Source organism: Tiliqua scincoides, chromosome 5, assembly GCF_035046505.1.
Source record: "Tiliqua scincoides isolate rTilSci1 chromosome 5, rTilSci1.hap2, whole genome shotgun sequence".
In the NCBI taxonomy this organism is placed as follows: domain Eukaryota; kingdom Metazoa; phylum Chordata; class Lepidosauria; order Squamata; family Scincidae; genus Tiliqua; species Tiliqua scincoides.
This window is the reverse complement of record NC_089825.1, coordinates 9,848,268-9,862,029: the sequence shown is the minus strand read 5'-3', so window position 1 is coordinate 9,862,029 and position 13,762 is coordinate 9,848,268. Positions and strand designations below refer to the sequence as shown.

At 43.0% G+C, this 13,762-nt stretch overlaps 1 protein-coding gene across 1 annotated transcript in view; it reads left to right on the top strand.

Moving 5' to 3' along the window:
* The window catches only part of PTPRN2 (protein tyrosine phosphatase receptor type N2), a 636,554-nt gene that overhangs the window by 534,741 nt on the left and 88,051 nt on the right, over nt 1–13,762 (top strand). The window contains exon 14 of the mRNA XM_066627523.1: nt 3,423–3,617. Within this exon, the coding sequence (XP_066483620.1) occupies nt 3,423–3,617 (195 nt within the window). The remainder of the gene's footprint in view (nt 1–3,422; nt 3,618–13,762) is intronic.

Genomic DNA, 13,762 nt, shown 5'->3' with positions numbered 1-13,762 from the left:
AACAACATTGAGTGTCTGCCTGTGCTGGAAGAGCTTGACAGTGAACCAACCCTAGAAGAACCAACCCTAGAAGAACTTCACGTGGCCCTGGACTCCCTGGACTCCCTTGCCTTTGGCAAGGCACCTGGAAAAGACAGCATCCCTGCTGAAGTTCTAAAATGCTGCAAAGAGATCATCGTCACTGAGCTGCATGAAATCCTCTGTCTCTGCTGGAAAGAAGGTGGAGTACCTCAAGACATGAGGGATGCAAACATCATCACGCTGTACAAGAACAAAGGTGACAGGGGTGACTGCAACAACTACCGCGGCATCTCTCTCCTTAGCGTTGTAGGAAAGCTGTTTGCCCGAGTTGTACTAAAGAGGCTCCAGGTACTTGCAGAGAGCGTCTATCCAGAATCGCAGTGTGGATTCCGAGCCAACAGGTCCACCACTGATATGGTATTCTCCCTTAGACAACTGCAGGAGAAATGCAGGGAACAACGACAGCCACTCTTTATAGCCTTCATAGATCTCACAAAGGCTTTCGACCTGGTCAGCAGAGACGGCCTCTTCAAGATTCTCCCCAAGATTGGATGTCCACCCAGGCTCCTCAGCATCATCAGATCTTTCCACAAGGACATGAAGGGCACTGTTGTCTTCGATGGCTCCACATCAGACCCTTTTGACATCCGAAGCGGAGTGAAGCAGGGCTGTGTTCTTGCACCAACCTTGTTTGGGATTTTCTTTGCTGTCCTGCTGAAGCAGGCCTTTGGAACTGCAACAGAAGGCATCTATCTCCGGACCAGATCAGACGGAAAGCTCTTCAACCTCTCCAGACTGAGAGCAAAATCCAAAGTCCAGCTGAAATGTCTGCGTGACTTCCTCTTTGCCGACGATGCAGCTGTCACTACCCACTCTGCCAAAGATCTCCAGCGACTCATGGATCGTTTTAGCAAGGCCTGCCAAGATTTTGGACTGACAATCAGCCTGAAGAAAACACAGGTCATGGTTCAGGATGTGGACTCACCTCCCTGCATTACAATCTCTGAGCATGAACTGGAGGTTGTCCATGACTTTGTGTACCTTGGCTCAACGATCTCCGACACTCTTTCTCTCGATACCGAGCTGAACAAGCGCATTGGTAAAGCAGCTACCATGTTTTCCAGACTCACAAAGAGAGTCTGGTCCAACAAGAAGCTGACGGAACATACCAAGATCCAGGTCTACAGAGCTTGCGTCCTGAGTACACTTCTGTACTGCAGCGAGTCATGGACTCTTCGCTCACAACAGGAGAGGAAACTGAGTGCTTTCCACATGCGCTGCCTCCGACGCATCCTCGGCATCACCTGGCAGGACAAAGTTCCAAACAACTCAGTCCTGGAACGTGCTGGAATCCCTAGCATGTATTCACTGCTGAAACAGAGACGCCTGCGTTGGCTTGGTCATGTCGTGAGAATGGATGATGGCCGGATCCCAAAGGATCTCCTCTATGGAGAACTCGTGCAAGGAAAGCGCCCTACAGGTAGACCACAGCTGCGACACAAGGACATCTGCAAGAGGGATCTGAAGGCCTTAGGGATGGACCTCAACAAGTGGGAAACCCTGGCCTCTGAGCGGCCCGCTTGGAGGCAGGCTGTGCAGCATGGCCTTTCCCAGTTTGAAGAGACACTTTGCCAACAGTCTGAGACTAAGAGACAAAGAAGGAAGGCCCATAGCCAGGGAGACAGACCAGGGACAGACTGCACTTGCTCCCGGTGTGGAAGGGATTGTCACTCCCGGATTGGCCTTTTCAGCCACACTAGACTCTGTGCCAGAACCACCTTTCAGAGCGCGATACCATAGTCTTTCGAGACTGAAGGTTGCCAATGCAGACATTGACACGATTCTGTACTTTTATGCTCATTGGTATAGCGTAGATTTATATAGTGTAGGAACATTCTGTGTTAGTTTGAATTTTTGTTGTTTTGCTAAAAACTCTTATTGTGCTGGAGGTCTATTCCATGTTGATGGTGACACTCCTAACCAGCTTTCCAGCTCTGGTGTAGCCATAATGCAGCCCCATGGTAGGGGAGAACATGTTCCCATACCTTAAGAAGGCCCCAGTGATTGCCCCTCCACCACAGGATGCAGCTCACACCCCACTGGCACAACAGCACCAGCACTGGAAAATTGGATAGGATTGGGCCCACAGTCATTGTTAAACATTGAAATGCAATCATGTTATTTTAATGACAAAAAAATTCAGCTAGTGTCAAAATTAGAGAAATTGTCTGTTTAGTTATTTACTTGTCTGCTGTCCAGAAGTTAAGTCCCTGGACAATAGGGAACCTGCAGATGCACTTTCATTAGTGAAAGGTAATCATGGTGATGATCTCCCCTGAGTACAGTGTTTATATCCTCAGACAAACATTCAAAATGTGTGGGGTGGGGTTTGGCATCCCACACGTTGGGGGTTTGGCATCCCACACGTTGGCATCAAAAATGGGGCTTCAGTGCGCACATCTGTGGATTCTGTACCTAGGTACTGAATACACAGATTCACTAGTGTTAACAGGGCTCTTGTTAACTTCAGTATCTTAAAGCAGTGGTTCTCAAACTTTTAGCACCAGGACCCACTTTTAGAATGTGAATCTGTCAAGACCCACCAGAAGTAATGTCATGACCAGAAGTGATATAATCAAGCTAGAAAATTTTTAACAATCCTAGGCTCTAATCCTACCCACATTTACCCAGGAGTAAGTCCCATTTACTATCATTGTTAAAAGCATATACATATTAGGGCACAAGCCTAACCAGGTCTACTCAGAAGTAAGTCCTTTTTTGTTCATTGGGACTTACTTCCAGGAAAGTGAGGTTAGGATTGCAGCCTTAGCCTGTTAAAGTACAGATGTGTGACATTTCCTGAAATGCAGCTGTGTACCATGGTAGAATCAAGTCGAATATATTAAAAATAAAATATTAAAATGAATGGGTACCCATCTGAAAATGGCTTGCGACTTGTGGGTCCCACACCTGGTGGGTCCCGACCCACAGTTTGAGAAACACCATCTTAAAGCATAGAATAAATTTTCAACCCAGGAATATCTGCATTATGCTAAATTAAAATGCAGCAGCAAATTTCTTTTGATCAAAATTAGGGTGGTAAACTATGATCACTTACAAGCACCACTCCACAATCATTTTATTCCAGAATAGTCTAATTGAAGTCAGTGTTCTGAAGTAAGTAGGTTGTGATGGTCTCAGTCTGCCCATAACGTGTACATTTTGAAATCTTACATATATAAGAATCTTAACAGCCTGGGGTTATATGGGTAGCAGCTTGGGCAGTGATAGGAGTCCATCTGTGTACAGGATTGAGGCTACATGTGTTTGAAGCATATATTGGAAGATGCATTCCTTAGCTGCTGCGTTTTAATCCTACGCATGTTCTCTCTTTCTCCTAGGAGCTGTGCCGTCAGCGTATGGCAGTAAAATCATCAGATCACCCAGAGCCTGTGCATACTTCTCGAATTAACAGCATATCTTCACAGTTCAGTGATGGACCCATTCCAAGTCCTTCTGCTCGAAGCAGCACTTCATCTTGGTGTGAAGAACCAGTGCAGTCCAACATGGACATCTCCACTGGTCACATGATACTGGTAAGACAAAATATCTTTATTGCGCATTGAAACAGTGTTGAATTAATCTTTTTAATGGTGCCTTGTGAGAGTTATAGACAGTACAATAGTTGCATTTTTCCTTTCTTTTGGTCCTGAATATAAGTGAGGGCTAGCTAGCTATTCCTCAATGGCTAATGGAAGTTTCCCTTAGCACGCTCAGAAACAGGGCAGGAAAAATAACTTTCTAGATGGTGAATAAAAAGAAATTGAAGAGGTAGCTTCAGGGCTTTTGGTACTAGCTCCATCCAGGGATGTGTAACAAATTTTAATGTTCGTAGGCAACCAAATCAGAACAGATAAAGAAGTACCTGACTGGGGGGGAAAATAGGTTCCAGGCTTGAATTCTGTTTTCAGCCTAAACAACTCTGTTAGTGTATTTGGCTGAATGCTAGAAAATGTCAGTGCTTTGGGATACTATGGAATAGGTGGGAACCTGCTGTGTACGTTCATGGGATTTTTTTTGTTATATAAAATGTTCTGTTTACATGTACAGCACAGTCCTATATGCGTTTACTCAGAAGTAAGCTTCACTATATCCAGTGGGGCTTATTCCCAGGTAGCTGTGCATAAGGATTGCAGCTTTTTTCTTTCATAATGCTTGGAATGTGTAACTGAACTTTGTATCCATAAATGGCTAGAAAAGACTGTAGGTCAGCAGCTTGGTCTGTATACGTTCTTTTGAGGAATCTCTCTTGTCTCCTTACAGTATTTCAACTGCATTTAAAAATGTTTTCTGTCTGTATCCTCTGCCATCAGTAACACCCTGTTGGCAGAAGTTACTTTTTAAAAAAGAAACCAACCATCTGTTAGAATTGAACACACTCTCAATTTCCAATGTAGTGTAAGCCAAGTCACCTTACAAACTTAGGTAAGTTATTTGGTTGTAAGCATAACTCAAAACAAGATAGATTCAGTGTTCAGTAACCTGTTCAAGCACAGCTTTACTGGTTAAACCTGCGGTTTTCAAACTCTCCAGGAGTTTGAAACCCACAGTAAGTCTTTGCGGGGGCGGTGGGGGGGGGAGGCAGCAGGGGCAGGGGGAAGGCAGTGACGCAATCCCCAGGATCGCATGACTCGGGGCTGCAGGGACGGGGGTGCACCCTCCAGTTCCTGCAGTAGCTGTCCCTGTGTGCAGGGAGCCCTGCGCGAGCGCCTGCAGGGCGTCCCAGATCAGGGAAAGGGAGACTGAAGGAATCTGCTCTGCCTCCGCAAAAGCAGGACGGCTGCTGCAGGGACTGGCGGGTGCACCCCAGTCCCTGCAGCCCCGTCAGAAGGGAAAGCGGCGTGATCGTGCTCCGCTTCCGGTTTTGCGGAGTGGGGCGCAATTGCTCCACTTTCACTTTTCCTGACCTGGGGAGCCCTGCCAGGACCCACAAGCTGGGGCATCGCAACGCTCCAGTTTGAATACCACTGGGTTAAACGTTTGTTCCTAAGTTTGTAATACATTGAATTCTACTATAAAAAATGCATCCAGAAATACAAGGTTGTTCATGGCAAAAAATAACCATTTGTGACCTTCAATATTACTGATGATTTCTCAGGACTAAAATATTGTTCCTTTGTTTTCTTGCCACAACCAGGAGAAGTTGTTAAATCATAAATCATAAATACTTGGATAACAAACAGTCTTATTATCTCAAGTTTTATCCTTGAAACAAAATGTATTAGCATAAATGGCAGGACACATACGAAAAGCATTTGCAGTATTAACATTAGATCTGTCAATAAAATGCAACAAAAGAAACAAACTGGAGTTGGAACCAGCAGCACAGTCCTTAAACAGATCTACTCAGAAGTAAGTCTCTGAGTTCAGTGGCACTTGCAGTCAGACTGGAGACTTCCCATGCAGGTCTTTGGATCTCCTGCCACCTACTGGAGCAGGTAAGTCAGTAGGAGAGGCTGAAGGAGTAGGGGAGGGCAGGATGGAATGGGAAGGAGCAAAACTGGGCAGGGAAGAGGCATAAGAGGGGCGGAGAGGCTGCAGGAGAGGTGGACCGGGTGATGATGGCATGCAGCCAGACGCTATCTCCCTTTCGTGCAGTCTCCCTGCCCCCTTTCTTTCCTTGGATTTGTGCAAGTCAAATCACTAGCGCAGGTGTGAAGAGACCCTTTGTGGAGCAGGAGGCTTACAGTGGTGTAAGCCTTTTAAACTTTTAAACCACACTGGATACAACACTCCTGTTTTTGGTGTGGCTGTACCATTGGGAAGGGGGCAGGATAGGACTGGGCTGTTACTCTCTAGTAAGTGCATAGGACAGTGGTTCCCAAACCCTTTCAACTGGCAACTCCCTTGACCTACCATACCACTGGCCACAGCTCCCCATTAGGGCTACAATCTTATACGTTGTACAGGGCAGTAGCTCTTTCGCGAAGATTCTGTGGCTCCCATGTCTTGTTTCCATGGCTCCCCAGGGAGCCACAGATCACAGTTTGGAAACCATTGGCATAGATTACAATCTAGATTACACTTTTATGCATGTTTATGATGTTGATTTCTAGTAATGGAAGTTACATTGTCTGATATTGAGCTAATGTCATTCAGCCTTAAGTAAACTTATGTATCTTTTTATTTAAGCTAGCACACATGTTATGCATTAGGTTCAAGAATGGCAATTGAAGAGTGGCAGTTGAAATGATTCAGTATCTTAAAAATTAAAACTATAAGAGACAAGTATGAGAAAATTAAACCTAAAATAAAATAAGTAAAAATAATAATTTAGGGAATTCTACCTTGATCTTTCTTGATTCGTGTGAAAGTGAAAAAGAGAAAATATTTGCTCTTGTTAGAAGCCAATAATAACACTTTTTAAAGAAGACCAACACTTAGAAGGGTTTTATTTAGCATGAATACCAGAAAAAAGTTAGATGTAACATTGGAGAAATGATGTTTTGTCTAATGGTGGTGTTCTCAGCAGTATTGCAAAAGACCTGTAAGGAAGTCATTGTTGTTGTTTTGTTATGGAGAATCACACTGCTTATATTTAAATGGCCAGTGAGCCCCCTTCAGAAAGCATATTTGACTATTCTAACTCTTTCATACATTGTCTGTACATCACACATTTTCACATACTGGTTACAATGCAAATATCAACATTCTATCTGTGTCTTTTTCTTCATAAATGTACGTCTATTCACGTCCATGCTTTCAGTTGCACAAGGATGTGAATTTTATTTATTTTTATTTAAAAAAGCAACATGTGTATGTTGCTTCCCTTCCAGCAGACAGACAGTACTTGAATTTCAGGGGGCCAGTTGAAGCTCTTTCCTTTTGTGATATCCCCTCAGTCTTTTAGAATTTTTAGGGCACAATCCTTACCTGCGCTCGGTCAGTGCAAGTCCCTTGCACCGGCCTGGGAGGGTTGTAAACATGCTTCTTCAGGTGGCGCAGATCCAAGTAGACCCACTGGGATTACTGCAGCTCTCCCCAGAGTAAAGGGAATTTTCTCCTTTTGCCTCAGGCCGAGCCTCAACCAGCCCAAAACTTGTGCTGGATACAGCACAGGCCTGCCGGCTTACCTGTTCCAGTGCAAGTTAGGATTGAGCACTTAGAGGTTTTAGAAGGCTGCGTCGGGGCATATTTTATCTAAACTTCAGAGTGAGGGGATGGGTCATGTAGATTTCATTAGTAGCATCCAAAATTTTCTGTGTAATTTGAACATTGGTCTGCCCATTGGAACTGTTGGTCTCACAGATTAGGTGAACAGGATAGAAGCATGTGAACAGCCATGTTCTCTTGTACACAAGTATGAAATAATTATTCTTATTTATTCAAGTATTTTAGATACAAAAATAATTTTTATTTTTAAACAAAATTTAAGATTTGACAAGCTGCAGTGGAAAACGTGACTTTGTCTTCAAAACATGACTCACTGTAGATTAAGAAGAAAGTACTTGTACAATGTAAATATGTTTAAACATATGGTGTGTGTGAATTAAAATCTCATTACTTTAGGTGGGGGTGTTTAGTCATGATGTTTGAAAATAAATAGTTGGTTCAAAGGGAGGGGACCATTTTCAATGTTTGTGTTAACTAGAGATCTGTATTCTAATGCAGTACCTCAATAGCCAAGCAGAAAGATACTGGCAGATAAATTATTCTTTGCACTTCTGTATCTGTCAGTGAAATTGACTGGTACCATTCTTTGGAACTGGTGGCTCTGGCTCTCAACTCAAAAAACTCAGTAAGGTCAAACAACAGCAATCATTTTCCCATTTCTGTTTTTGATTACTGAAGGCACACTATGTTTTGCTCCATGTGCTGTGAACTGGGAATAGAAATTAAGGACCAAAGACTTATTGAAAAATTATGCGAGTGTTTCTTGGTAAATGTTTCTGCTTAAAGCCCTACGTGCACAAAAAAACTTGGCAAATCATTCTAGAATTCAGCAGGTTTATATTTAAGAAAACTTACCTCCTGGATTCAGCCCCACAAAACACTGAAGTGATTTCTCATCTGTTTTAGGGTCCAATCCTAAGCTTCCCTGGTGCCCAGGAAGACAGTGGCACAGAAATGGCCACCGCTATATCCTGTGGAGCTAGGGAAGCTGCCGGAAGTTTCCTTGGAGAAGGAAACAGTGGTTCCCTTAATTGGTGTTGAGCCCTGGTTGCCCCAATGAGTCTACTTGGATCTGCTCCCGCTATTAAGCGGGCACAGAACCAAGAAGACCCATGTCAGTTTCTGTGGCTTGGGAGGGGTTATAGGATGTGGCAGTAGCCTCTGCTGCCATCCTTGTCTCCTCCCAAGCCTCTCCTCAATCTTCCCTCCCCCTGCCCCATTTCACTTCTCCCCATCTTCCCCCTGCCCTGAAAAACCTCCCCACCACCCATCTTGGAAACTGACTGCTCCACGCTCCTCCTGGGCATCCAGGCAGTCCAGAGGCCCAGTGCCAACTAGTGCTACCCTCTCTGCCTATGCTGTGGGCTAACCACTGGTGGCGAAGTGCCTTATGGCACTTTCATGACAGCTGTTGCCCAGGAAGCACAGGGGTGAGTGGCACTGAGCAGGATCGGTGTTGGACTGCCCAGTCTCTCACTTTCAAGAGTGTTGCAGGTTGCTTTTACAGGATGAAGTTCTACATAATACTTGCTTCTGGGATTTATTTATGAGTAAACATGTTTACGATTGCAGGAAGTAGTGTCAAGTCATTTCATTTTGAAATAGGACTCATCACAAGCAGCTTGTATATCTTTAGTCCTGTTTACACTTTCACTCATTATCTGAATGTGTGTGTTGTAGGAGAATGGGATTGTGGGAACCCTTTTGATCTAACTGAACTCAATCCACTACCTTGACCCATTCAGAAAGCAGAGTTCCCAAACATGTGAACAAATCATTGTGCTTACAAACTGCTCAGACAGCTGACAGTATGTAGGTTGGGCTTACTATTGTGATCCTGTGTTTTCCATTTCCTATCCATTTAACCTAACAATAACGAAGTTGTGAACAGAACTGTTTTCTCCTCTGTATTTCTCTGTGTTCAGTTACTTGTGGTCGTGTTGCACTTTTTGTGTTACAGAGAAAAATTGCAGGTAGTCATGGTGATATATTGAAAAAAAATCCAACATCAGGGTTTTTACCAGTACAAAAGAAAGAGAGTAAGAATAAATATGTGCTGGAAGAGAGCAAGATTAGCAGAACAGGAAGTTAGAACTAGAGAGGTGTTGCCCATGGGATGTTATCTAAAATGTATTACTCTGCAGACTGTGCTGAAGGGAAGGGCAAGGAGAGAAGTGCTCCCTTTGAAAAAACACTTATCTCCTTCAGTCCCTTGCTGTGAAGCACCTCTACCCTGTCATGAAATGCTCTGAATGAAAGACAGAGCACAAAATTTTTTAATAAATGAATAATTAATCATCTCAGAGTAGAACCAATAGCCTAGAACCCTGGCTGCAACAACTGTTGTCGGTAGACTGAGGTGGAAGTGGATGGGATCCCAAAGTGGTCTGCCAGTGTACTATTGCTAATGTTGCAGCAGCTGCCATTCTGTCCACGTCGGAGGCATCCAAGGGTGTGCGTCACCCAGGGTGTTACTTATCTCCTTGAGCCTGGCGTTCCAGATTTTTGGGGGTAATATAATCACATCTTCCCCAACCTTCACATCTTCCCCAACCATGCTATTGAATTGGTTTTAATGCGATATGCCTGCCTTGGGACTGCCTTCGTTCAGCAATCTTCAGCCTGCTCTAGGCCCAGTTGCTTTATATTCTTGCTGGAGACTGACAAAAACACAATCACCAGCAAGAACGCAAGATGGCTGGACCTGGCGAGGGCTAAAGATCACCGAATGGAAGCTCAGGCAGTGTGGTGTCACCCCTTCCTGAGGGACACCTGGCGTGGCCCATGTCATCCGCACCCCCGTAATGACACCACTGCTCCATACATACCATGTTTCTCCACAAGAGTTGGTGCAGGAATCAAATTTGGTGCAGGGACTTCTAGTTGCCAATCTCTATTCCATAATGAACAGAAAATTCTGACTCGAGAAGTTCTATACCAAAAGAAGCAATGTTTTCTTTGTTAAGGTCACAGAAAGAACATTTAGCTTTATTTGGTCCATGCAGTACAGAACAGAATTTTCTGAATGTTAAGCTGAAAAGTTCAGTTTAAAGTATACCTTTAAATGCACTGAAATAAATAAATGGAGTTTCTGAATAACCAAATACAAAGTACCTCCCCCCCCCCCCCCACATACCTGTATTGGGATGTAAATTTAAAAACTATGGAATGCTACTGCAAGTAATATACACACTCAGTTCTGGTCTTATTGTCACCCAAATTTGTACAAAGAGAGAAATGCACAAAAGGAGTTTGATAAAAGAAGGTAGCCTGGGTGAATAAACCCCCTTTCTGTACCGTATTCTCCTTATTAACTCAGTAATTAATTATACATAGCTAAGGAAAGCTATGGAAATTGCATTTTGAGATGTATGATATCTGACTTCGTTTCAGACTTCCATGCAATTTACTATTAATGAAGCAGGGATAGAAGCCTCAAATCTATAATTATTACTTACCATTTGAATGACAAGCAAAAATTGTTATCAGCATAGTTTCAAATGAAAGAGGATTAATGGCTAATGTTGAAATTGTTAAATCTTTCTTAGTGAAATAATTTTGATGAAAGCGTTTTGCCTGAAAGAGGTTTCCAGAGCATTGTTTGCCAGTAGAACAGCCATCTCCTGTGTGCGGCACGCATTTTTCTAAATTTGACAGCAGGGTGCAAATATTTTTCAAATGAATGAATATTTTATGGAGACCGAAGCTGCTCATGTGTGTGCTACTGCAGAGCTCCTTGCTGGGTGTACATCTATTAGTATGTGTAGCAAGAGAGCAGCACAGTATCCAGAGTAAAGATTCTGGCACAAAGGTAGTGATGAGAAAGATCCAACATTTAAAATGATGGTTTTGTGTTGGGAAATGTCAGCAAAGCATCATTTAAGCATTCTCATAATACTGAGAATGATTTATTCTACATTAATAGGGCCTGAAAGAGCAGACAAGAAGCAGTATTGCTTCTAGCTTTGTAGTAAAATATTTGGATAATTTGCACTGTGTCCAGCAAGTGACATTTGTAATTATCATTATAGTTGTAATTTATATAGAGAGAAATTATTATTTCTAATCAGGAATTTCAGGGTTTGTTCTGTGTTAGATTTGATGCAGTGTTTAGGCTGTGTTAGCGAAAAACAAAATTATTAAGGTAGTGAAAGCATATGCAAGTCTGCAAAGGGCACAGGACTCTTACACCTTGATCTTCAGCACATTTTCCCCAAGCCCAGTTTTAAAATCAGTGAAATGTACTTCGAAGAATATAAAAGAGAGAAGGACAGAATATCAAGGGCAAGGAAAAGATCCACAGCTATATACAAATGCAAGTTGTTGTCTTCCCTTGAAGTGGAGAATTCCATGCAATTGAGGTTCTGCAGTTCCTGCGTGAACATGCTTCCATTCTCAGAAGCCTCTGTATGGATCTTTAATGTTTAAATATGCCCTTTCACTGCCCTGTGGACATGTAGATTATAAGAGCATTCCATCCTGGGATGCAAGTATTCTGTGTCCAACCTAAAGCTTTCAGGTAGTTGTGTTTCATGCATAAGCAGTTTTGTGAACTACAGTATTGAAGTCAATTTAACAGAGTATTCCAGCATCTAATGGAATTTCTATGTCTCCACTTGGCCATAGTGCTGAGCAATATGGGGTGTGAGTCAGCCAGACTTGACAAATTTGAATTTTGCACAGGCTTAGCATATCCAGAAGCAGCAATCCAGAAGAGTTTTTGAGTGAGCCTGGCCAGATTGAGTGAGAGCGAGCCCTGTGAGACTGCACATGGTGTTCTTTCCCACATACTATGCCAGTACCACCTGAAGATCTTTCCTTTGGTCTGTGGTGTCTGTGTTTCATGCACAAAATGCATGTATTAGGAAAAATATTTCAAAATCCAGACAAAACAAAAATCCAGACCACTTTGCGGCCCAAGTAGTCTGGATGGAAGATACTAAACCTGTATCCTCTTTATATGAATAATTTGTTATGTTGACATATATATAGCTGTCGTCTTCATAGATTGCAGTGTTTCTCTTATATAAGGTTCTTTGGTTACGCAAATGAAATTGATTCTAATGTTTCTCTTATATAAGGTTCTTTGGTTATGCAAATGAAATTGATTCTAAGGGCCAAAGTAGAAGTTTGGGGTAAATGTGTGTCTGCCCCATTTGCCTATAAAGTGGTATCTAACTTTTATACCAAGAAGAGCAGAGGGGAAAGCAGTGGGGAAAGCACCCCTCCTTCACCTTATCTTACTGCATTCTGCTGGCTATAAGCAGTGATCTCACTGCTTAGACCTCTTTCAGTACTGGAGCCAGACTGAGAGAAGAAGGAATTCTTAAAAGCAACAGAGCATTGTGAGATAAGAGGAGATGGGTTTTCCTCTGTCTCCTGCTCGCTTCTATTTATTTAAAAAACTTTTACTCCACCGCTTCCTGGCAAGTGGGGCTAGCACATGATTAAGAGTCACAAGGTAGCCTCAAGTATCTTATCTGGCCCCATATCTCCGTTTTCTTGTGTACATCACATTGACTTTCTGCGTTTCCAAAGTGAACACTAAAGTGACCACTGGTAGTAAGTAAAAAAAAAGCAGTATGGTAGAAAGGTCCTTCTAATGCGTCAGAGACCAACCTACACAAGCAAGATTACAGTGTGTGCCTAGTCAGGTACCTGCTTTGCCTACAGTTCTAGAAAGCTCAAGCAAAACTGTGTCTCCATTAAAATAATTTTTACTTTTGCAGTTTTGCATTTGTATCCAGGAGGATATTTGTCCTTGTGGCTTAATGTGAAGACAGGCTGTGATTGCAGTTCACATAAACAGAAAGATGGATGCATTTCATTAGTCTCCTTCAATGGAAGAATTGAGCCACACGCTATTTTCTCTCTTCTGCAACATGTTAATATGTATCAGTTTCACCATTAGGCTAATCTGTGATCACATTTAGGCTTGATCACTGCTTAGGTTAGGGTGTGCACAGCCCAGAGAAGTATCCTTATCACTGAGTTATCGTACTACACACTTCACCTCACACAGGTTTGTGAGAACAAAGACTGTTTCAGCAGCCTCTACAGAAAGCACCCTCTTTTTTCTTTTGGATAGAATGATTCCTTTCCTCATAGGATGATGAACCTGAAATATTGGGTCATGCAGGTTTAAGGGGTTAGGACAGCATTTCTCAAACTGTGGGTTGGGACCAATTTGGTGGGTCGGAACCTAATTTCTGGTGGGTATTGCAGATTGTTCAATGTAAACATTGGTTAGGGAAAGATCAGATAATTAATTGCTTCAAACCCTGAGGCTATTCAGAAAATCAGATAGCTGCTAATTGCTCTGCAAAGAATTGAGCTCTTGCAGTTTGCAAGGTTGTGTAAATATAGAGAGATAAAGGTTTGAGTGTCTTTTTCTGGTATATTTTCTAAGGGCCCAATCTTAGTCCCTTTGCGCCAGCACTGAGCTCCAGCGCAGGCACTAGTTGTCATAAACAATCCATAAAGCATGTTTACGGCACCATGGGAGGAGGGAGTGCTGGTGCCAGGCCAGCACCAGTCAACCCAACACCTGGTGGAGATGCTACACGGC